Genomic DNA, 25,337 nt, shown 5'->3' with positions numbered 1-25,337 from the left:
TGGTAAACTGGTCTGCTGGGTTTGCTCTTAAGAGTATCTGTCTGAGAATAAAAGACTTCCATATTTCTTTAAATGAAGAAGTCTGAACAGTGTTGGTAGATTCTGAGTCAATTGAAGCAGTTATCTCTAAATAGAAAATAAATTCATTGCTGGTTTTAAGTATCCTGCTTACCTTTGTCTATAAGGAATGGATAAGAGCTGAATATTGGGGTAGGAAGTAAGGCTTGTTTCAGGTTTGATTATTGAGAGTATGATGTGTGTAAGAAATCCTGAGAATTATCCTAATAAGTTGACCTTCCTGGTTCAGTGTATTTAGATGTTAGTACACACAGATAGATACATACTTATTTACATTACGAGCAGTCTTAACGAAAGTGTTACGCTTTGCACTTGAATACACACAGATTTCATGATCTTCCTTTTTCAGTCTTTTCATTAAGTGTCAGTAAAATGCATCTTGCAGAAAATGTGTATAGGCTCTTAGTGCTTTGAAAATAATGTTTTAATTATGCTTTATACATATGAACTTATTTTATTACAGTTACAGAATTCAATCTTAGAATAGTTTTTTGCACGCGTTTAGCTTTTTTTTAGTTGTTCTTGCAGCTTTGTCCGTATGTCCAAAATACAGCAGTCTAACAAATTGCTACTTGGTGAATTCAAGTTAAGAAAACTGGAAAGGAAAAGATAAAAAGACAAAGTAATTTGAGTAGCTTTAAAATTTTTGGTGTTCATGCATTCTTCATTTTTATTTTCTCCATTGTACTACTGGATAGACTTTGCTTAGAGAGTCTCAAACTTGATTTGAATTTTTTTAAGTTTTGGTTGTCCTTCAGCATTTTCATTTCAGGAACTTGTCTGTGCTGTTTTGTTACACTTACATACTTGCATGATTTGTAGGTGGCCTTTCAACTCTTAAATGCTAGAAATACTAACCTCTTATTTGAACATGTAAGTAGAAATTCCTAAATTTAAACAGAAGTGATACAAGTTTTTGCACTTTGTGTTAGGAACCAGAAATGTTACAACTTTTCAGTTAGGGAAAACTATAAAGAGGCATTGCAGAGCAAAATTTGGTTGGTGGCAAAATTAATTGGATGTGGGAGAATAAAGTTGATGAAGTGTTGAATTAGGTAATGGTGAATATTTGAAACTTGGAACAGTGGGCCTTGAGCTTTCTTGCACTGTGAAGTCCAATTATAAAAAATTTCAGTCACCATGTTACTGGTGTATGATCAGACATTTAACACAAGCATTTGTAGAGTAATATGGTTCTACAGGAGGAATAAGTTGTTGGGCATTAATTAAAACAGTGGTTAGTTTGCCTATTTGATAATTTATGTGGGAGAATATAGCTTTCCTTCTTAAAGATTCATAGTTCATTCTACTTTAGATCGAGAAAGTACAGGCTGTGGGATGGAGTAGGGGACAAGGCTGGCAGGTTTGGTGGTAGAATGGATGCCTGAGAGTGACTGTATTGATAACAATGTGCAGTTTTGGCTGTTACAGAATAGTGCTGGATGGCCACAGCAGAAGAGAAAGATGAGAATGCTGTAGGCCTTGAGTATGTTCATAAGATTGAAAACTTTGCATATCATATAAAGCAAAAAGTGATAGCATGTCAGATTACTCAATTTTGATACTGCTTTTTTAATTTATTAAAAATTGAAATCTGTTAGAAAGTAGTCAAATATTAAGAGTAAGTATGTAAAAGTAATCGGGATTTGTACAGGCAGAGTGAAAGAACTGGATTTTTTTAAATGTGAGAACTGCTGCTACTTGCACTTCAAAAAGAAAAAGACACATATACCAGTGATTCAATCACAGTAACACCAGGCCTGTTCTGGCATACTCAGGGTCAAGAAAAAATTATCTTTGATATTAGACTCTGTCTTCAATTATATTTTTTAAATTATTTATTCAATATTATTCCATTATGATTACTGTGGCATAAAGTCACTCCATTTAACATGGTCGTTGCAATTCAGACTTCCGTGGTATAGTCTCATGTCTGTTTTTCTCTCCCAGGAGGAAGAAGATAACAGACTTTTAATTATAACAATTAGTTGTTCATTGAAAACTTGTTTGTAGACACCTGATTTTTTCTTCCTTAATTTTCAACTGGACTTTTTTTGTGGTGTTCACTGAGTTCTGAAATTCTTACTCACGTGATCCTTATATTAAATGGGCTAAATTGCACATTGCAGGCTTCTCTTCTGTATTCTCCTCTCCCCTCCCCATTTCTATGTTGACAGATGAATGTGGCATACCTTGGGCATGAACTGGATAGAGAATGTTAGAGAAAACACTGTAACGTTTCTGCATCCACTGTTTTGTCTATACCTCCAAAAGCCTTCTTTCCTTCATTGAACCAGATCATATCTGAAGACATCTGTTTGTAGAAAAGGAAGCACATGTTATCTGTGTAAAATTTAAACCTAATTTAAGTATTTTTCTTTCATTCTGTTGTACGATTGCTTAGGAGGATTCTAGGATAGTAAACATATAATTGAAAACTTCTGGTAACCAACGTACCAAATATTTTAAAGCATACTGGTCAACTATTACAACACTGCTTCCATCCTGTGTCTGTTGCATGATGGCAAACATGGTGTTTTCTAGTTCCAAAGTTTGTCTTTGCTTTCATCTGATATTTTAAAAAACGCAGCAATGCATTTTTTTGTTTTTGTTTGCTTGGTTGGTTGGCTTTTAACAGAATGTTTGTTTTAAACAAATTTTAATACCAAATTTTAAATTACATGTGGATAGGCACATCAAGTACACGTTTTCACAGCCTAATTTTTTTTTTAATTTTATGTTGTTTCTTACTTAATTTCACAACAGTTTGAGATTTATATTTTCATAGGTTTTGCTGCAGTGAATATTAAATCTGCTACTGTGTTAGTAACACCTGGAAAATTAAGTTCAGAAAAGGATTTTACATAGGACAGTAAAGTTGCACTTGGGTTTCTTGTTGCGAAATGAGGTTTTCTGTGTACAAAGATCTGAGTAAGTTTGGAAAGCTTATTGCTTTTTTTAGGTAGTGCTTATAACTTAGCTGAACAGTATAGATAATTGAAAGTGGTCAAGAAGTCAGTGTATTCTAACTGAATGAGTTTTGATTTTTGAAATGTGAAATGTGTGTAAGACTGTAACTTAGATTGTAACTAGGTAAGTTTTATCTTTCAGCATGAATAAAGTTGTTTGTTGGGTTTTTTTTAATAACCTGCATTTTTTGTCTATTTATTGTGGTTTATCCCAAATTTCACTGCCTTTAATGCAGCTTAGCCTTGTCCTGTTCTTCTGTGCTGTAAATGAAACAAAACATGGCAAGGGAATTCTGCCACGAAAATGAAATAAACAGTTCTGGGCCCAGCTACTTTAAGAATGTATATTTATATTGTAAAATTGTAGTATCTCATCTTTCTGGAAAAGGACTTCAACCATGCTGTTCTGTTAATATTGTGGGATTCATTGTACCCAAAACAGCCTGTTAAGTCACTGTTTGTTTCTGAGTTTGGTAAGAGTGGAAAAGAGCGTTCTTGCAGCAGAATACTTTACATTTTTTAAGACTAAAAGCTTTTTCCATATAGATTTTGTTCAAAAAGCAGTTTGAGGTGGTTTTGTGACTGCTTTATTAAGTGTTTAAAATTTCAGAAAGAAATTGTGTGTTGCAAGTTCAAGAACAAAGTTGTGTTACAGAACAATTTCAGAAGAGGTAGCAACTCGTAGTAGTGATTACTCTTGAGCAGCAGTAACAGTTGTGGTAGTAGAATAGGTATGAGATGCAGTGTTGTATTGTCAGGTTGTCAAGGTTCATGCTCCAGAGTGCAGCTGGCATTGGTGCAGTAAGGGACAAACCAAACTTCTAACACTGGCAGAACTATTATCTACAGCAGTGGAGGCCCAGCTCTGCCTTTGCTTATTTTGTTGCTTGTTTAGGGTAATTACAACCTAAGGTTAGGAGTAATTTGTTCTCAAATTCATTATTACTGTTCATTTAATCATATTTTGAATCAAGACTGTTTACAATGTGAATTAGGATGCTCTTGCCGTAGATGTTGTAAAGCTTCCTTTGAGACCTTAGTGTTTAAAGCAGTGTAGGAAAAGTAAGCATCCAAAAGTCTGTGGTGATCTTATGTTTCTTCCTCTTACTTTCCGAAGGATTTTTACCAATAGATTAACACACTTAAGAGAACATTATTTATAAACTACAAAATTGGGGCTTATCGAGAAGAGAATCTGATATGTTGACTGTTTCCACTTACTGAGTACTACATAGAAGTAATTCCTTCTTTACCAGAAGTTTGGTAGCAGTACTTCTGGAGGATTACTCCAGGCTTGATCTGTGTGTGCAAGAGAGGAAAACTAGACTTGAGAAGAAGAAATAAGTAAGACATATATCTTAGGTTTGTTAATTCTTATTGTAGTTACATCAGTTAGAGGCACAAATTTGAGGCCCTGCTAATGTATTTAATGTATTTTTTAACGTGTTCAGCAAAATTTATATTCAAGGAATGTTTTGTACTTACTTGGTTACAAGAATTGTGGGTGTTAGTGTTTTTGTTCTGTGTTTTTCTGTAGTGTTCATGAGTAACTCCTGCAGAATGATTGCCTAATAAAGCTGTATGTATTAGCAGACTAGTATTTGAATTACCAGGAAATTCTGAGATGTCTTAAAGATTCAATAGCATATTATTGGTATACAAATAAGAGTTCAGCAGTCAAATCCTGGAGAAGAGAATGAGGATTACCTGTGATCTTTCCTTTGACCTAGTGTTTCATCCTGATCATGATATTCTCACATGTACTATAGTAGTACCAAAAGGGTGGATACAAACCAGACAGAAGGAGATGGATACCTTTAGAAAAGAGAAATAGTTAAGGTGGTGTCTTTAAATAAATAAATGATCAGAGTCTCACTGAATTAATTTGATATCTTAATATTTAAGAAATTCTGGACAAAAATACATAAAATGTTGGATTACTGGATTTAGTAAAAGCCAGACTGGCAACAGTTTAATCTGGGTAGAAATACTGTGGAGCTGAGTTTAGAGATATCCCTTTCTATGGAAGTGTGAAGTTGATAATTGTATGTAGGAGGAACATCTAGTACTGCCTCAAAATCAGAACATTTACTGTATGTGTTGATCCTCACTGAAGGGAAGAAAACACTTAGACTCTGGTTCGTGACAGGACGTCAGAGATTTAAAGTTTTTCAACTTGCATGTGAATGTTATAAATAAAACTCTAGCAGGAAAAAATATTTTACTAAAAGTTATCCCTTGTGTCATAAAGGACTGTTTCATTCTAAAGATTTAACTTGAATCTCCTGAGTTTATGACTGGAGAACAGGAATTAAAGTTGGTGACATTTTATGCTAAAAAGGGAAGTTCTTTTAACTTGGCATTTTTCAACTTCTGGCATGTTGTATTGGCAGTCTTGCAAAACTGTACTTGCCCACTGCGGCTAGTGGCATCTTTAATTGCCCACAGTTGAAGTCCTTCTTGGTGACAGATGCTGATAATGGTTAGCAGACTAGACAAAAACATTCTCCATTTTGCAAGGTTGATGGATACAAATGTGTTAGTACTTTTTAATTGATACTGTAGGAAGTAGTAGCATGCTAGTAATTAACTTACATGTCTTCTTTCATTTAAGGTATCTAGTGGATAGTCGCTGGTTCAAACAGTGGAAGAAATATGTTGGTTTTGACAGCTGGGACAAATACCAGATGGGAGATCAGATTGTGTATCCTGGTCCTATTGATAATTCTGGATTACTCAAAGGTAACTGCTTCTGATTGTGTAATAAGCCAATACTAACATTTAGTGCAAATTAGTCATAGATTGTTCATCTTTTGTAGCTGATAGTGTAAATGAATCACAGCATTTATGAAGATGAAACTTTGTGTTAATTTGTTTTCAGACAGTGATAAGGGAACTGCAGTAGATTTCCCTAGCAAATTACAGTTTTGTAAATAAAATTATTTGAACTCCTTTGCAATTGTAACAGAATATTTAGTAATGTACAAATTACTGATTCATAATATTTTGGGATACCTTGTGAGTCAAGTTGACAAACAGCTAGCCTGAATTCACAATGATTTTTGTAGCTTATAACTAAACTGGTTGATTTTAAATAACATTTTTAAGTTGAACCCTAAAATTTCTTTTTATAAATGAGCCTCAAGCCCTTATTTTGATTCTAGAACAACTGAAGAAGAGGTATTATGCAGTTCAGCAATAAAGTGGTGTGAAATGATAGAGGATAATTTCCTAATTTTGCTATGGCCTTCTAGGTGTGATTAAACTCTGTCATTGTTATAATTTCTCAGGTGTGATTGACTTCTGCTGAACTGTTGCCAGATTTGTGGACACAAATCTCAGAATACTTTCCCTGATATTTTAATCTGTAGGTCGAATTCGGTGTTTAATTTCCAGTATTGAAATACCATTAGAGCCATTAATGTTTAATCTGCAAAATCTAGTGGATACAAAGTCTAGCAGATAACTGGTATCCTTCTTTGCAGTTACAGGTAATGTAATAGTAGTGCATGATTTCTTTGCACATAGTACTACAAATTTTTACAACTTTATGGGTTTTATGGTGCACTCTGACTTTCTTAATTCAAAACTTCTCAACTGTAATTAATATCATTATTTTACAAGGTGAATGTTAAAGATAATTGCCACTTTCATAAACCTTGTCATACCATGTTGAACTAGTTGTCATTGTGAGTGTGCATGTCTAAAAGTGACTACTACCAGTGCCTTTGAAGAAAGTGCTGTACTGTCATATACATCTATCTGTATATTGTCTTCCGTTCACAAATTTAAAGGTCTTTTTGCTCCAGGTGAGTGACATGTTCTGAAATGTGAGTATCAACATCTTTGGTACATTTTTATAATAAATCTTGCAGTGAGGTGGGAATATTCAGGTGGTACTTTTCTTGTCAGTTGAAATCAGATGTAGCAAGATCCTTTTTATCTTTGGTGAGGCAGCATGAGCTTATTCTCTCTTCTGTGTCTACCCATTTTTATTTTTTTTTAAAGGTAGTTTATAGGTGAGTTAAAGCACTGTTAGTTGTTTTGTATTATTTATAACTTAATCTACATACATCTTCAGGTTATGTTTAAAGTTGCTGAGAACAGGAAGTTTGTTAGGGTTAGTTGTCCAGATCTTAAAGTCATGTTAGTGCCTTTGATAAAAACTTCTTGACACTGCCCATATCCCTTTCAAAATAAACACAGTATTGGGGTTTATGAACTTAACTCTTGCTCATTTATTGTTTTAAAACTATGGCTTTGTATTGACAGTGATAACATGTATCCAGTTACTGTCTGACATCTGCTGTCCTTTGTTAAGGCAGGTTTAAAATTAAGGGGCACCTACTGCTAAGCAGCAATCCGCTGTACAAGGTTTCCTATGTAGCATAAATTGAACCTGAAAATGCTTGGGTTTAATTGGCTCTTTGGCATGTAGCCTGCACTAGTTGCTCCCATACTGCTTTCCTTAAGTGTTAAGTCTGAAAATTTGCATCTGATTCAACGAATGTAAAATAATCTAAGCCAGGCATGCTTTCTCACATATTCTGTAATGTAATTATTAAATTCAAGAAAGACTGATTCCAGGTAACTGAAGCAGTTTGTTGTTTACTTAAACACTGCTCCCTTATTTCCATAAGATTTGAACAAAGTGACAGCGCTGAAGAGTAGCAGGCAGAGATTTTGGTTAATCTCAATATGCAAAAATGTTGTATGTAACAGAATGCACATGTGCTATCTTCAGAAGGAATATACAGTCAACTTTATAATAGCAAAGCAAGCACAAGGAAGTAGTTATTTCAAATAGCTGATTGTTTAGAATAGAAAACAGTGTTGCTTATGAGGGACTGAGTTGTCCGAGTCAGGGAATACGGTGTTGGAATACGGTTCTGAAAAAATTAAGCTGGAAAAAATGTTGGGGGTTCTAGAAAGACAGAATGGAATCCAAATTATGTCTTCTCACTATGAACTCCTGTAGCAATATCAGATTAGTGCAGAAATACAGTATGATTTTTTTTTTTAAGAGATATGTAGACCTGAAGATGTTTTTATGGATTTGACCCCACGTCTTGCTCCCAATTATAACGGAATCACCATATGCATAGTGTTGTGTAAGCCAAGTAAAAATTGATGGTGCACATCATGAACTGCTTCAGCAAATGTTTTGTGGATATAGTTCTTTAGGTAGATTTTTTTTTTTTCCCTAATCAGTCAAGACAGTTTTGAACCAATATTTGAATATTGATAATTATTACTTTTATAGATAGGATGAAACTGAGTGATGGGAAAAAAGGAAGGTACCTTTTAAACAGATGCATTGATGCAAGTCTCATTTTTAGGTCACATTAATTATATTTATCTCCATGAAGAACGGAATGTTTATTTCACTGTATATTTCAATAAATATTCATCAAGATGTTAGTGTAAAATTCCATTGCTCCCACAGTGGAATCAAAGTCTGAGGTTTTCTTCCACTTTTCTTTGTTGCTTTCTGTGTTGCCCTTGTGGGTTTTTTTCTTGCTAAAATTGCAACAAATACTTTAGCTACTTCTGAACTTGATTATCCCCTTTTCTAAAATAACTTCATAATTCAATACTTACCTGGCTGTATCTTGGTGGTTTTGTTGTTGTTAGGTTTTTTTTGTTCAGCTTTTCCCATACTGCCAATTTTTATTGGAGAAAATGCATGCAAATATTATTGTACTTTCTTGATTGCATGAGGTCATCTCTAAAAGGCATAGATTGCATATTATGGAAAGAGTATCTTGTGATCTTTGAACAGCTAATGGTAGTAACAAATATTACACTTAAAATACATCAACTGGGAACAATATGCTTCTCCCGCATTTTGCCACACAGCAAGGTTCTTAGCTGAAGAAAGAAAGAGGGAGTCAGCACCAGTGATAAGGTAGCAGGAGCAGAAGAAAGCTTGCATCCTTCTTTGCCCATATTTTCACCATTTGGGTGATTAAGGCAAAACCCTCTATTTTCTCTTAAAATCACAAACCCTTAAAACTGACCAGAAGTGTGACCAGCTGAATTTTGTTTACTGTTCCCACCAGGAAGTGAACACATCTCTTAAACATCTCTTGTAAGTCCTGAGTAGTATTGCACTCGTACATAAAAGGTCATGTCGAAAAACATTTTGTTAAATTCTTACTAAAAAAAATTTGAATAGTTATTATTAAAGGACCTTTAATTTTCAAGTGTCCCTTTTTTAATGGTCAGGAATAAAAAAAAACTTAATCGAAGTGACATTATGCACTGTTTGCTAAATCTGTACAAAAGAGAAACAAGGAGAAATATGATCATATGAAAAGCACCTCAGCTTTTCGTATGCACTTAGCATGCACTTATTTTTGTCCTTGCAGAAAAATGTAGGTAAGAGTGCAGATTTTCTAAGAAATATTACTTAAAAAAAATAAAGCCAAGAGGAAGGCCAATAGTTGAAGTGATTTGAGATTATTTATTTACTTTTATGCTCAGTTGTAATTGTGCAATGTGCGGTTCTTCAGTTAGTCACATAGGACAATGAAAGGAAACAGGCTGTATATCTGTTACAGTCTATTATTCTTTATACATAGTCTGTCTATTTTCATACTTCATTAAGTTTGTCATCCTGATTCAGTCTTTGGAGCTGAATGTGTGGGTCTCCCTGTTTGATGTTCTGCTATATAGAGGGTTGTTTTCTGGCCTGTAGTTGGGTACTTTAAAACTGAAAGGCAGTTGCCCTAGTTGTCCAAGCCTCACAATGGCTCAGATCTGAAATCACTTCTTCCACATCAAGGATAGCAGCTATGTTACTACTGTAAAAAAGCAAAAAGCACCATACTTACGTAAAAAGGTTGTCAAGTTTTACTTCTTTCAAGTGCTGCATCTCACTGTCCCTCCAAAGAATTTTGCAAGGTCCCTGTTTCCAGACCTTATAGGATTCTTTAAGTAGGAGGGCTGTACCATGTTATTTTTGCAGTCTGACATGGAGTGAATGACTTTTAACTTTGTCTTGGATCTACTGTAACTACCCATTCCTCCATTTCCAGTGAAGCATGCAACTGTAGCATGAAGTGGAAGTGTCCATGGTGATCTGGGAATATGTCTGAAGTGGCTGGAGAAATGGATTGATTTCTCTGAAGGCTATGATGGTGTGTGATAACAAATTAGGTACTTAAAGTTGCATGAGGAGTTGTCTCTTGGGTTCCTGAGTGTAGGAATACTACCTGTAATAGGTGTGCTATGCATGAACTGGAAAGCTTGCCTGAATAGTTTCAGAAGAGTTTTGCTTTGAACACCACAATACTGATAGTGTAACTGTGACTCAGAAAATATTTTGTTTGCTGTTTATATGAAAAATGTTCCATTAAAAACTCAAGCAACAGAATAACAGTATTCAAGTAAAAATAACTTTGTCTTACAGATGGTGATTCTCAGGCTCTCAAGGAACATCTCATTGATGAGCTGGACTACATCCTTTTGCCAACTGAAGGCTGGAATAGGCTAGTTAGCTGGTACACACTGATGGAAGGTCAAGAACCAATTGCACGCAAGGTACTCTTAAATCACCCACTAGCATGAGTATGTTTCAGATACAGTCCTGCAAATATGCAGGAGTTGCACAGGAATTTTTTAGAAGATTATAAGTCCTGGCCTATGATAATCATATAGACAACTCCTGCTTTGGTGGCTTATAGATATCGAGTTTTTATTCAAATTTTAGCGACTTACGTTTTTAATACAGAGAAACAAAGATGCAATGGATCTAATACTTATTTTCTTCTGGAAGTAAACTCTCTAGTATTTCAAGAGGAACTTGCTTTAGAAGCTTGTAACTATTAATGCAAATCATTCTGTACTTACATATGAAACCCTAAAACTGTATTGACTATATTAGTGAAAAGCTTAGCTCTAATACTGTTAACACTGGCAGAGTAATTGGGAGTTCCTTTTCTGATAAACACAGTCTACTATGTTCAGCAGCTTGCTAGGGGAATTTTTTCTTTAAGCACAACTAGTACTCTATGGTCCAGCAGATACTGTGGCCCTCTTGTTAGTTTGAGATACTGTTTGCTCCGACACATGCCATCCTTGTTACTAAGGTGATATGTCATTTTAGCAGTTTATTAAACAGATAATCTGTTTCTGTTATTTCTTAAGATTTTCAGGTTAGTGCTTACAGTTGTATCCTCACTGGGCTGAATTTCTTAAGTTTTAAAATACATTTTGTTATGTTCACCATTTCTAAATTAACCATTAGAGAATATTCTTTCAGTTACAGGGGTCTTTGTTTTAATTCCTGAAAAACTGCTGGAAGAATATTACGGTTATTAGAATTTAGTTTGATAAGACTTCCAGTGTAATAACTCTCATTTCCTCCTATGTAACAAGTATGGTCTAACTATGTGCATGCTGGCTGTTTACTTGAAGTGCATTCCTTTCAAACAAAGGACAGATTTAGCTATAGAAGAAATTTTGTGTCTTCAAGATTCATTTGATTAGCAATAGTAGTTTGCTTGGGGTTTTTTTATAACACTGTCTTTAATACAGTAAGAGAGATCTTTTTTTAAAGAGACATCCCTGGAATGTCTCTTTTTCTCTAGTTCTGTTAAGAGCTGAAATCCATTAAAATGGCTTTCCTTCTTTAAAGATATATCTCTTATCAACTTCTTACTGTTTTTCCTGAAGATGGTTTTCAGCAAATTTATCGCCCCTCCACCATCATGGTTAAGTAAAAGTTCTGTAATTTTTTCCCTGTGGGGGAAAGTGGAAGGATAGACAAGGAGAATTTGAGTAATTTGCCTTCTGCTTAGAAGGAACTAGCTGGAAAAATACATGGAGTGTAATGAGTGGCCAGGTAAACTGGCATAGCTTAATTATTTTCTGCCTATATGAACAATAGTTTTCCTCCAAAATACATATTCTGGTTCACATTTTTTCTTTTTGATGCTTTGTCATTTGTTCATCATTCTATATCCTGTCTGCCTTAATGTTTTTTCACAAAGGTGTGATGATACTTTTCTTTCATCCCCTTTGTTGTATCAACTTTTTTTTTTTAAATTGGATCCAAATGGATCCAAATTTTAAATTGATAAAATGTTGTACTTGATCCATGTTAAATAACATCAGTTTATGTAACAGACTCTAGTAATACTACCATTAGGGTGTCAGTTTTATGCCCAGAAATGTCTTAGCCATACTGCATAGTTTTGTTTACTGCAACTATTTTGTTGTTACTGTAGTAGCTGAAAACTCTACTAAGCAGCTCAAGTTAAGATGCATTTTTATTTAAATGTCATGCTTAGCAGTCATTAAAGATAAGGCAAACGACTGAACAGCAATAAAATAATTAACTTTTTTTTTTTTTTCCTATGGCACATGCATACAAGTTATATTTGTACAGCAGATAGCAGATCCCTCCTAGCAATTAGCTGTGGGCTTATTTTTTTTCCCCCGTATTTGTCAGATGTATCACATATCAGACCAGTTCTTATTTTTGGAACAGTCTACATGACTAAGTACTGCAGTTACACTTGAGAAGATCAAAGAGAAAAACATTTAAGAGGTGACCCTGAATTTTTTTTTCTACATTTTACTTTTATTTTTAAAAAAAGCAACTATATACTTAAATATTTAGTAATAAGTGTTATAAAAATGAACACATAATAAGTAACTGTAATGAGTAGGTGAATTTTCCGGTTAGTGTGTTCATTGACAGACTAAAAGTGGAAGATTTGTAGGTCTTGTTTAAATACAGGATTTGTTTAAAAATGTTATATCCTGGTTTTAGTAGTGTGTATTCTGCTTCTGATAAGTATTAACTCTGAAAACTAGTTCTTCATGTTTTGAGGAAGTAGCATACAACAAATGTGTTTTGAAATAAAAATAGCTTTTGATGTTTTTTATCTTTTGATCAAATATCTTACATTTTGGTTAAATATCCATATTTCTGATTTCCACTGTACTGAATATTTTGAAAGTCATGGTGCTGTTGTTAAACACAGGTAAGACATCATTATCATGGGAATAAATTACTTTTTCATTTGCTCTATTTCTAAGAAGTTATAGGGAAAATTTCAGCTCTGTTTTTTGGCATTTGTTAAGTGTCTTACATTCCCTGAATGTCAGTTTCTTGAAGAGTTCTCAAAAATATTTTGAAGTGTGTGTATAAAAACATTGAGACTGATACCTGATCCCAATCTGTTTTTCAGGTCGTTGAACAGGGTATGTTTGTAAAGCACTGCAAAGTAGAAGTATATCTAACAGAATTAAAGCTTTGTGAAAATGGAAATATGAACAACGTAGTCACACGAAGATTTAGTAAAGCTGATACAATAGGTATGCACAACTATTTTTACCAATATATGGTTGTTACATGTGTTTAAATAGTACTTGGTCACAAGTTCTGAATAAGTCTCTTAAGTAAAACAATAGATAGATATTGTAACTCTTAAAAAGGGTGGGGATGGTCTTGTTTGGATCAAAATGAAAAGTAAACTATTTGGAATATTTAGATTTTTTTAATACAATTTTTTTAAGAAGTCGTGTTTTATTACAGTCGTCTGCGTTAGCTCTAGAGGTTTGTGCTTTTCAGGAAGTGAACGGTGTGATTAATAGATTGCATGGTGCGTTTTCTTGGCTTTTGATCTGTAAGAAATGTTGGTTTTCATGTGTTTCCATTCATGTCCTTCATTAGTCAATGCTTTGTAGTCATATATAATAAAGAGTATATTATAACACACAAGAATTAATAGAATTATTATATTAATGGCTAACATGACTTATAAAGGTAATATTCTTTGGGTTGTGAAGTATCTTTTATAGTAACTGAGTCCCTTATTAAACCTTTACCTTAGCTTTATTTGTAATTATTTTGCCTGCTTTTTGAGCATTGTGTCATTGTTTGAAACCAGATGTTGTTAACATTTGTCTCAGAAAATAACAGTCACGACATATGCGAAGATACTGCTGATCATATAAGCTCAATTTTTGGTGTTTTTGCGCATCTGTATCTGAGATAGGAGTCTTTCAATCAACTGTATTTGTGCATTTAGAAATGTACTTTATGCCTTTGGCACTGCGTTCCCAGCCATTACCCTTTGTTTACTTTCTTTGACAACAGTGGTGTTTTTTCAGGTTTTGCTTCTCAATACATTATGGGTAGTGACTTATACTAGCTACTGTTTAATTCCTTGCAGATTACTTGCTTTAAAAAATAATCGTTTTGTGAAATTTTATTCTTTAAGATAAGCAAGTTAATCATCTGCTTATAGTACAACAAAAACTTAAAAATTACTAAATTTATCCTTGGAAAAAAGGCATCAGTGTTGTATGTTAACTGGCCTTTTTGAGATCATGGGGAGACATATACTTCGTTATTCTCTGAGTAAATTCAGAAACTTAGGAAAAATAATTTAACATTATCCTTCCCTGAGGACCAAGTACAAGCTATTTGGCACCCATACTGAATTTAATTGTAGCACTGGAATTCCAGATAATGGATACATTTCTGATATTTTCTTTTGCTAACAAAAAGCATTTTGGAATTATTGTTGTTTGAAACTGTATTCCTTTTTTCTTAGCAGAGAGATAGTTAAAATTAGAGAAAATTGTCATAAAGGGTAATGAGTAACAGTCAGCCTCACTGGCAGCCCCATTCCAGACATTGTCCTTACTTGCTTTCCTGACATGTGGATGACATGCTCTTGGAAGCCTTAAACCCATGCCCTTTCTGAAGCTGAATCTTCTTGAGCAGAGCACTAAGCAGGGTCCATACTAGACAGGACATTGAAAAGAATCTGTATCTTGCAAGAAGAGCTAGAAAAATTAAAGCCACTTTTAAGAGTGAAAGAATAATTGATCCCTGAGGTTTTCCTCTTAACATCCATTAGTAAGATGGTGAATTTTTTTTCTCTCCTTCCCTTAAGGTAGTTCTAGAATTCATCAGGTATATAGCAGAGATGCTCATTGTGCTAATAAATTATATGCAAGAGGAATCTTGTAGAATATCGATTATTTTTCACCCTTCTGTATGCCAGTAGGGGATGCATTTTCATTATGGTTGCAGAACACTTGTGGTACTAAGGAGACAATGCCAGTCCTGCTGAAATGAGTGGACATAAGGTACTATGGTCTTCTCAAGAAGTTGTGATTTTTCTACCCACCATCAATCATCATATTATTTACTGCCCTCAGAAGGTCAAGAGAAGACCTTCCATAGTTCATATAAACAGAGAAAGTTTTGGAGCACCTTAAATACTCTGAGCACAAGATAATATTCACCTACCAATTTTCAAATGTGTGATATTCATTTCAAATAGAAACTAAGCTAAGCTGTATGCCAATAATTTCGTGCAAGGTAGGAAAAAATAGTTTTAAAAGGCAGACCTAATAATGATGGTAATTTTCTTGGGGTAGTACTGGAACTTTTTGGGAATCTCCTACAATTGAGGACTCTTTCCTTGCAGGCAGTGCATATTAACGTTGAGGCTGATTGATGACTTACTCTTTGAGAGGTGCTCCCTCAAGTTGTGGCTGTACAGCTGGTGGAGTGAGAGGCATCTTTAGAAAGCAGTTCTTCCTGTCTCTTGTAGACATCATCCGTGTACTAACCATCTCATACATGGGAAGTGTATCACACTACTAGAGAAGAACCCCATGCACAGTATGGCTCAGACCATACATACTTGAACATAATATTTTCATTTATACTACAACAGGCACTTTCACTTTAGATCATAAGCCAGCACTGCAATGATACTTGCTGCGGGGTGGGGGGAAGAATTATAAACTGTGCATTGGTTACTTTCATGAAGTATGTAAATGAACCTTAGTTTCACGTAATCAAAACTAGCATAATAATCAAATAGAACATGCTTTTCTCAATGTCTTGGACATAATGTGTAGTCATCTTAATAGGATTACTGCTTCCTGTCACATAGACATTCTGTTAGTGAAGCTGGAGTATGTTAAAAATTGATGTAATAAATGTTAATTTAGTGCTTTTAAAGAATAGGAGTGGCAGTGCTCAAATAAAGTCAACAAATCAAGTAACAACCTGTTGCCTTGTTTATAGCACCTATTTTGCCTAAATACCATCTCTATTACAGAAACAGATGATCCAGTCTAACACTTGCTTTGATACTAAAATGTGTGTTAACTAGTACAAAAGGAAGCTTCAAGTCTCATTTTGAGTTTTCATATTTACAATAGTGGTTGATATAATAATAATAAACCTTAATAATAAACATTATAATGAATAATATGCTTATGTAAAAGGTGACAAGGGGAATTGTAGTGGAGCTGCAACACTGATGTTTTATCCTAGACTTCAGGGGAATGTCTCAAAGAGCTTACAGAGCTTGTGTTTTCAGTGATCATCAGGAATAAACTGTACATTTCTTTACTCCTATTGTGTTTTCTGTGTTGGCTGTTACGAGACTCGGCTGCTGTGGGGCTTTATAAGTGTATCAATTAAAAAAGAAAAAATATTTGTGTGGTTGCTGTGATACAGCACTGCACATATTAGTTCAAATTAAAGAACTCTTTAATAAACTACTTTTGTATAAGGGAGTTAATTATGAACTTCTTGAATTCCAGTTGTAAACAATAGTTACACTACCTTGAAGTTATGTAACACTGATTATATTTCTGCCCAACAAACCTTTTCATGTTAAATCGTTCAGGGGCGTAAAATCTTTCACTATCCTTTTAAAATGAATTTATGCACTTCAACCTTGCAGAGTAGTCTTTTGTGTAAATTAAAGTTGATGTGTGTATATTGTGTTAAGTGCTAATTGCACTGGGATGCATGTAGAAGAGTGAAAACCAAAAAGGATTTGGTTTAGGGAAAGGAACAGAATTACTTGCCTTTCCTGCACCTGGTTTTGCTGCCAATGTTGCTTTTAATTGTTCCCTACCCACACTCCTCTGTTACTACACTGAGAAGTTAGTAGATGAGTACCTAGGTGCCTCCTGTCATCTGTTATTTATCAACTAGTCTGTATTTGATCTGCTTTGCTAAGAGATTCAGGAGCAAATAAAATAGCCCTCTGACTGTTTCCATGTTAAAGGGAGGCAAACTAGGAATTTCCTGCTTATAATACAACACAGTGTGGTTGCGTGGCTGTTCTACAGTTTCATTAATATTTTTAATATAAGAGTAGGTGATTCTGATGTTTTATTTGACTTTTTATTGGCTGTGTAGTGAAATGCTAAACTTTTCTTCTCTCCCCTTCAAAACAGATACAATTGAAAAAGAGATAAGAAAAATCTTCAATATTCCAGGTGAAAAAGAGACCAGATTGTGGAACAAATACATGAGTAATACTTTTGAACCTTTGAATAAACCAGACAGTACGATACAGGATGCTGGTTTATACCAAGGACAGGTACAGTGTAATATTATTTCTCTTTTTTTTAATGCTTTTATTTTTTTGCTCGTGAAAATGTAGCTGTACCCAAAGCATTTTCCTTTTTTTAAAAAGAAAATTGCCTTCTAAGAGATTGTGTTAGGAACAGAGAACTTTATAAACAAATTCATCAAAATAAAAAGTAGGTTTTGAGTGTAATTTCATTATTAAAGATGAGTTTAACTCTACTGGTGAATGAAAAGTAAATTAACATAACAACCTTGACTTGAATTTGATAAAAGTTGAAATAAAAAACTATGTCTAGGCTCTGGCATAGGTTTGCATAATGAAATCCCAAATGTGAAGAAAGTTGTGTGTTAAAAGAATAATGTCTTCTACTCAAATTCTGCTGTCCAGATTTCAGAAAGAAATAAAAAAATGAATGTATCTCTTGTTGGATCTGTAGAGACAAAAGAGCTTGAAAACCTACTTTAGCATGAGTCTGTATCATCACTTTAAAATCATTCTATGGGCGGATTTCTTAAAAGATACATTGTTTACCTTTTCAGATGAATATGAAGAAAAATATTGGATGTTAAAGCTGCTCAAGTTTGAACTGATAAAACAATTTCATCTTTATAATAATTTTTCAGATTATTACATTGATGTGCTAGTCTTCAAATAGAATTGTATGTTTTTTCAGCAGCTGTAGTTCACACTGTTATGAATACGAATGGATGAAATTTGATGGCAGGAATTGTAGGAGAGATTATAATAAAGTATTTCTTTTTGCCTTGAAATACTTGACTCTAACCTACTTAAAAGAAGTATTTATGCTGTGTATCAGTTTTATTTTATGGCATGGAAGGTAAGTGATCAATGAACCAAAATAACAGCTTGTACTGTTGTGCCCTTTAGCTTCATGCTGCACACACTTAACCCTCACATAGGGGTTTAAATAGGTAATTTTAACAACTGTTGGGAGAGCCCCCATCTCCCATAAAAGACGTTTATTAAAGATGTAACTTGCAACTTGCCTCTATCCCAGTGAAACATTAACTGTGGAGCAAGCATGCTCTAATACAGCCATAAAAAGATCTCTAGGTGACATCTGTACTTTCAGCAAAACAAATATTTTTTAAAACTGGGTTTAGCGATGGTTTTTGAAAATGCTAAATGTAGGGGTAGACTATGTGTGTTTGGTCAGTTGCACTTGCTGACACACAAGGTTATTATTTTTCTTGTGGAGCCTCCTAATCTGATAACAGTTATTCTAACTGTTACAGTCTGTCTAAACTAACAGTAATTTTTAAATGTGTAATTCTAAATTGTGTGTGATTGAATAAGGTAATGTTTTTAATTTATCTGTTGGATTCTGAAGTGTACCTCTAGGGGTTCCATTGAGCTTTTAAGTCTAAATCTTTCTTTTATTTAATAGCCTCTTTGAGCCAATGGAAGGAAATATGGCAGAATCTGTCTTACAGCATTTATGATCAAAGACAGCAGACTACTCTTTTCCAGACAGAAAGCAGGTCATGATAGAAAGCTTGTTTTCCATGTCATGTTAAGAGTATACACATGGAAAATGTGATCACATCTTCAAGTGGCAGCATGACTTACACATAAGTTTTTGAGCATAAGTACATATGTGAATGTATGTTGCTGTGTAGACACATATAGGCATAGCATGGCAGTTAATTAGCATCCTGAAACATCAGTTTTCAATAAAGCAGAATTAGTTGCGTTGGAAATTAAGTGTTAGATTCATTTTAAATATTGGAATCTGGTCACCATTTCAGATCATCTAGGCTGTCCCAGCTGTCAGTTGAGAAAGGCATGAGCTTTTTGTAGGTCCTGTGTCATATCTGCCAGCATGGGGCAGATACCTCAAATACCCAAAGGCGTTTCAAATGGCACTTGATGCCTGTGTTTAGGACTGAGTGTTCTGCACTCCTTTTTGTACCTAAACCAACTTGAATAAAATTAATTTTATTAGTCAATTGTCCCATTGAAAGATTAATATTTAGATTAATGCATTTGCAAAAATCCACAGGAGTAATCTCGTAAGTACGATTTTAAGGATATCAAGGCACAAAATGGTTTGGGTTTTTTGTTGTTGTTTTGGTTTTTTTCCCCTACCAGCCTATGTTTTGTGAGAGGCAAAATTCCTTCAGGAGAATCCCTTCCTTAACAGGACTGTTGTATAGACAGCCCTGATTTCTGTAGACTCATATATGCTGTTTAGACATTGCAGAACATTCACTGACCTCTTTGAGTGTTAAGGTCTTGCCATTTTATCCATGGATTGTTGAGACATAGAAATACTAAGTGGCTTGCCAAAACCTGCACAAATTCAGTTGTGGGGAGAAAAAAAGTTAATAGAGCAAGAGGAAGGTGCAGTGTAATTGACTGGAATATTCTTGAACCTTAGGGAACAGGAGCTTAAACATAAGTCTTTTCTGTCTCACATGTCAGCAACTCCATTGAAAATTTTGGAACAGAAGGCAATCTACTGAAATTTTTATTCCTGTTCTCTTATTACACTTTTTGTGGTAGGTACTGGTGATAGAACAGAAGAATGAGGATGGAACATGGCCAAGAGGTCCTTCAGCTCCTAAGTAAGTTGTGAAATAAGTCATGTTATTCACTATAGCTTAACTGTTTTCACATTGTTTTGCTTTTTAAAAACCCTGTGTTTAGAAGTGGCATTTTATTTTGAAAATCAGTCTTAAGGTGTTTTAACTGAAAATATACCAAATAGTGTCAAACTGTGACAGTTACAAGTGCTGCAGGTTGTAATAATAGTGCCTACATAATGGTGAATTTTTACATAAATGTTGCTTAATTTTGTTGATTTCAGCCTGTGTTACATGGTTATCCTGCTTTAAAATAGGAAAAAAATCTATAGCAGAAAACAGTAAAACTTAATTTATTTTATTTACATTTCTATTTCAAAGCATAGAGTATCTGTTAGGTGAACATCTTTTTAGCAGTATTTTTCTTATATGTAAATGTGTTCATGGATACCTTGTCTTTTTATCTCCAGTGTACAGTATTTATGCATAAGCATTATTTAAATGGCATTCTACATTGCCAGCATGTTGCTTTATTTCTTTGTTGAGCTGTCAGTTAACAGAATACAGTGTTCCTTTTCTTTTCCCTTCTTCCTGCTGCCATTATCAGCAGCAGCTTGATAATGGCAAGTAAGCAGAAAGACTTGAGTGTGTTTTTTCTCGTTTAGATGGATACATTTTTTTAAATATTGTTTCCAGAGTGTAAACTATGTTCTGTTCATTTTGAAGAAGAGTTGGAAGTTGTTACTAGTAAACTAACATGATCTCAGCCTTACAAAAGGTTAACTCTGTTTTTTCCCTTTGTTGGCTGCTTCTGGAACATATCTTTCATAAAAAATTCTTCAAAGTTACTTTTAATGTTCTGCATTCATGTAATTGATGTTCACTGTTGTTTTAAAATATTTTGATAGTATTACTGCTTATAATTTGAAGGACAGAGATTCTTTAGTGTTTTATCTCAAGCACTTTTAGGAGGAGCCTTCAGCTTCTGTGAAGTTGCTTAGTGAAGTCTGAGTTCAGTTTAATCTGAGTATGAACAATATAACGTTACTTAGCAAAATGTTACTCTCAAAGAGTTGAGAATATGGAGCAGCAGAAAGAATGGGATGCAGAATACTCAAAGTTTAATCTCTGACCTCAAAAAGCATCTAGTAGAAATGTAAATTCGGAGTCAAATTTTAAATGTAGATTTTGAAGATTAAAAGAATGTAGATAACTTAATGTCACAGATTCTTTTAGAAGTTTTGGTATAAAGATATTTTTAGTGATGGTATCTGCTTTTATTATGCCAAATCTCCATTTTACTTTATAGAAAGCATTCAGGAACTCCTGGAAAATTGTTTGATCTGGGAATAAGTAAAATGATAATTGAGAATACTGGTGTCAGAGGAGGGTATAAGTAAACTAGCAAATGAGGATGAATAGTTTTACTGTGAAGCTGGTGTATGTTTTTAAGTGTTGGCAGATATCAGAAAGATTGAAATTTGGTATTCAAATGCATTGTAATACTGTAAGGTTTGCAAAATTTACTCAATATCAAATAGAAGCTTTCAACAAGCAGTAATGGAGACAGGTTTTTACATCTGTTTAAAACTTCGTGCAAAATTAAACTAATGTATAAAGGGGTAGAAATAATAAGCGCTTGAAGGACCTCTTGAGTCTTCTTTGTGAGAAGCATTAAGAGTGGTAGTTTGTCATCACAAGTAGTATATATCCAGATACCTTCCTAAAGTCCTGGCATTGGTCACGCCATGATCTCACACCAGTTCTGCTGAGACTATCTCTTCGTAGTGCTTGTTTTAGAATACGAATTGTAAACATAGATTTTGAGACCAGGTTACAAAACACCATATTTAGAAAGTTCAAAATAGAGAATACTGGAAAGTGTTAAAGGTTTATAACACTTGTAAAGGGCAGGACCATTTCAGAAAATCAGCTAAACTTTTCACAGAATCACAGGATACTTGAAGTTGGAAGGTGTCCCTGGAGAATGTCTGATCCAACCCATCTGCTCAGCTAGAGCAGGTTGCTTGGGACTGTGTCCAGTTAGGTTTTGAGCTTCTCCAAAGATGAAGGCTCCATAGCCTCCCTGGAAAACGTTTTCCAGTGTTTGATAACACCCACTGTAAACTAGAATTTCTTTTACTTAAATGGAATTGTCTGTGTTGTAGTTTGTGAGTGTTGCATCTTCTCCTTTCAGTGAGCACCACTGAGAACGGTCTTACTCCACCAATTTGATTTCCTCCCATTAGATATTTATATGCATTAATAAGATGACTGTATCTGTAGCCTTCTCTTCTGCAGGCTGAAAAGTCTCAGCTGCAATCCCTTGATCACCTTTGAGACTTCTCACTAGACCTGCTGGAGTGTGTCCTTGCTTCTCTTGTACTGGGCAGCCTAGAATTGAACCCAGCACTCCAGGGGCATTCCACCAGTGCAGAGTGGAGGGGAAGGATCACTTTTCTTGACCTGCTGGCAGTGCTTTTGCCAGTGGAGCTCAGGAGGTTATTGGCCCAAGGTCACATTGCTGGTTTGTGTTCAACTTTTTGCCCACCACGACTCCAGGTGCTTCTGCCGAGCTCCTTTCCAGTGTGTCCTCCTGCCTGGGGTTATGCTTCCACAGGTGTAGGCCTTTGCATTTCCTTTGATTGAATTTCATGAGGCTCCTGTCTGCCCATTTCTGCAGCCTGTCAAGGTCCGTCTGAATGGCAGCATGATGTAAATTGTGACAGTTGAGAGTTAGTAAGATGTTTTGCACAATTTCCCTGCCTCTTTCTAATTAGGAGAAGCATAGCAGTGATGTTTCTATTGATTGCTTCTTTTCACAGAATTGTCAAGAGTTGGAAGGGACCTCTAGACATCATCTAGTCCGACTCCCTCGCCAAAGCAGGATCTGCTAGAGCACATTACTTTTGGGAGTTTTCTTTCTTCCTACTGTAGGTGATAAGCTTTGGCAGTTTTTGTTATAAGAAACATGTTATGGTAAAGGTGCCACCATTTTTTTTCTCCTGCAAGAAAAGAAAAAAAACTACTTTGAAAGTGGCCAAATTGGGACCTCAGCTCAAGATAGGAAGGAACACTTTCAGAAGTGATAATTCTGTTTCTCTCAAAAGTATAATGAATCTTCACAAGTGAAAAGATCAGTTATCAAAATAATCGTCTCTCCTGAAGAAACTAGAAAGGAATTATTTCAAGTTTGAGATCTTTTTTACAGGGCTAGAGATCCTGCTGTGTGACTTAGAATTTCAGTCCAAATCTCTCAGTTTTTTCATATAATTTGAGTGTACTGTTCTTCTAACTTCTGAATTTAATTAATTTTGGAAGTAATTGCAATATCTGATGCAAAACCCCCTCTAAATTTTAATGATACCTGCTCTTGTTTCATATTTTAATGCTGCTTTAGAAGTTTTGTTTTGTTTTGTTTTTTGTCTGAAAGTATTGGAATGTGGGGTACATTCTGAAAATGTGCACAGGCTCAGTGAGGCTTAAGAATAACTGGACTTTTGGCTCTCTGAGAGCCAAAACTGTTTATATTGGCTCCTGGGATGTTTGTTCCTCAGGAAGCTTGGCTTGTGTGAAACTTTTTCTAGGGAGCTCAGAGTAACTTCTCCTGGAATGACTTTGCTGTTATCTGTTCCCAAAATAGATATTACTCAGAATTAATGTGCAATTCTGCAGAAAATTTTGTCATACTAACTTTTCTGTGAATAACTGTCTCTTTAATGTCATACATGTGACACACTCGTCCAAGCATGGAGATCCCAGTTGTTTGCTAGTTTAGTTGCTGCTGATCCCAGTCTTTGAATGGAAATTTGTGATCTGTGTGCAGACAGGTTTTTTTTTCATATGTGTATCCTTCTTGAGAGATTAATCCACATGCAGAAGAACAACCAGCCAACCCTATTTCAATGGTTTGTTATCAAGAGGATGTTTTGAACTAAGGTACCAAAACATCAAGTAGCTTAAGCCACTGTACTGCAAAATCAAATTACTTATGTTCAGGAAAACTGTACAATTAAAATGTTTCATCCAATTTGTGATTATAAAACTTGAGTCAAGGAGAAGGAAGCCTAAGTTTTGAAGTTCCATGAATTACCAAATCAACAGCCAGCATAAGTTCTCTAGTAATTATCTGTTAAAAAGTTGTTTTTCTTATATGGTAAAAATATGAATTTTCAATTTATCAATATATATTGGTATATATATGTCTGATTATATCAATATATGTATGCTATATCAATATATGTGTATAATAAAAAGTAGCAGACTTAATTCTGATCTGTTTTTTTTAGACTTCACCATGGAATAAATCACCCAATCAAATAGCCTACTACTTTGCATAATTTACAGATACTCTGCCATTAACTTTTAACAATTTTTCATGTGAAAGAGAGCACTGTTGCCTTCGGAAAGGCAAGGCGACCTGGTTCAGGAACGGCACGGCGACCAACCCCTGGTCGCTCGGTCCATATGCACACAGACACCAATGTGGTGGATGGCAAAATGGCGTTTATTGCCATGCGGCACGGCATTATATAGCTTGAGCAACGTCACATCCGTTTTGCTTACATCACAGTCTATACACTATTGGCTGTCCCGAGGGGGGGGGGGAGGACCCTGTCTTTCCGTACAGCACGAGATCTTCCAGCCGCCAGACCCTGGCTACATTTCCCCCCTCCCTATGCATAATTAAATTGGCTAAATATAACAGTCCTAAAAAAATACATGTCTAAAAATCCTAGATATAAAACATCCTGTTCTTATCTTAAACTTTATAACAATCTTAAAAAATTTAAACGTACAACGATCTCAAAAATATATACTATAAACTTGAATAGAAAAATACAAGGCATGTTGAACAGGAGGTAGTTTGGGGGTAACAGGGTATAAAAATATTCCTAGAGCAATTGTTGATGCTCTACCAACATGATGTTAACTGTATCTAACTGGCTCCTGACAAATGACACGAGTCTGTTCAGTATGCAGCGTCCAAAGATTAATGCTATCATGATCATTGTGATCGGTCCCATCAAGGTAGATATCAAGGTGTTCAGCCATGGTGAATGGTTGAACCATGATGCAAACCAATCTTGTTGTGCCTCTTGTTGCCGGGGTGTGCAGGTTACAAGGACGTCTGGTGATCCAGTTCTGTGGATAAAAACTTACAGTTTTCATTAGTTTAGGTCAGGCTTAATAGACTTAAGCGGACACCACTTGACTTTCCCATCTTTTTTGACTGCAGCATACCCTCGCCCTGTAAGGACTAGCCTCCACCCTTGTTCCCATTCCCCTAGCTCATTTCTAATTATAACCAATGGGCCTTCTTCTAGCGCTCAAGCGGCCCAATGTTTTTGTGTAGGGCTATTCATCTCTTC

General features: G+C 35.0%; 1 protein-coding gene across 4 annotated transcripts in view; it reads left to right on the top strand.

Annotated features, from left to right (window-relative positions):
- The window catches only part of USP15 (ubiquitin specific peptidase 15), a 72,927-nt gene that overhangs the window by 8,658 nt on the left and 38,932 nt on the right, over nucleotides 1-25,337 (top strand). For 2 of the 4 annotated variants that reach the window (XM_051628347.1, XM_051628338.1), the window contains exons 2-6: nucleotides 5,662-5,789; nucleotides 10,462-10,592; nucleotides 13,250-13,376; nucleotides 17,283-17,428; nucleotides 19,946-20,007. In XM_051628347.1, coding sequence (XP_051484307.1) covers nucleotides 5,662-5,789; nucleotides 10,462-10,592; nucleotides 13,250-13,376; nucleotides 17,283-17,428; nucleotides 19,946-20,007 — 594 coding nt within the window. Of the gene's footprint in view, nucleotides 1-5,661; nucleotides 5,790-10,461; nucleotides 10,593-12,513; nucleotides 12,604-13,249; nucleotides 13,377-17,282; nucleotides 17,429-19,945; nucleotides 20,008-22,790; nucleotides 24,235-25,337 lie in introns of those variants that run through there. The other 2 variants (XM_051628362.1, XM_051628356.1) reach the window with 2 other exon arrangements.

Source organism: Apus apus, chromosome 1 (assembly GCF_020740795.1).
Source record: "Apus apus isolate bApuApu2 chromosome 1, bApuApu2.pri.cur, whole genome shotgun sequence".
Taxonomy (NCBI): Eukaryota; Metazoa; Chordata; class Aves; order Apodiformes; family Apodidae; genus Apus; species Apus apus.
Note: the sequence above shows the minus strand (reverse complement) of the source record. Positions and strands in the feature narration are given on the sequence as shown.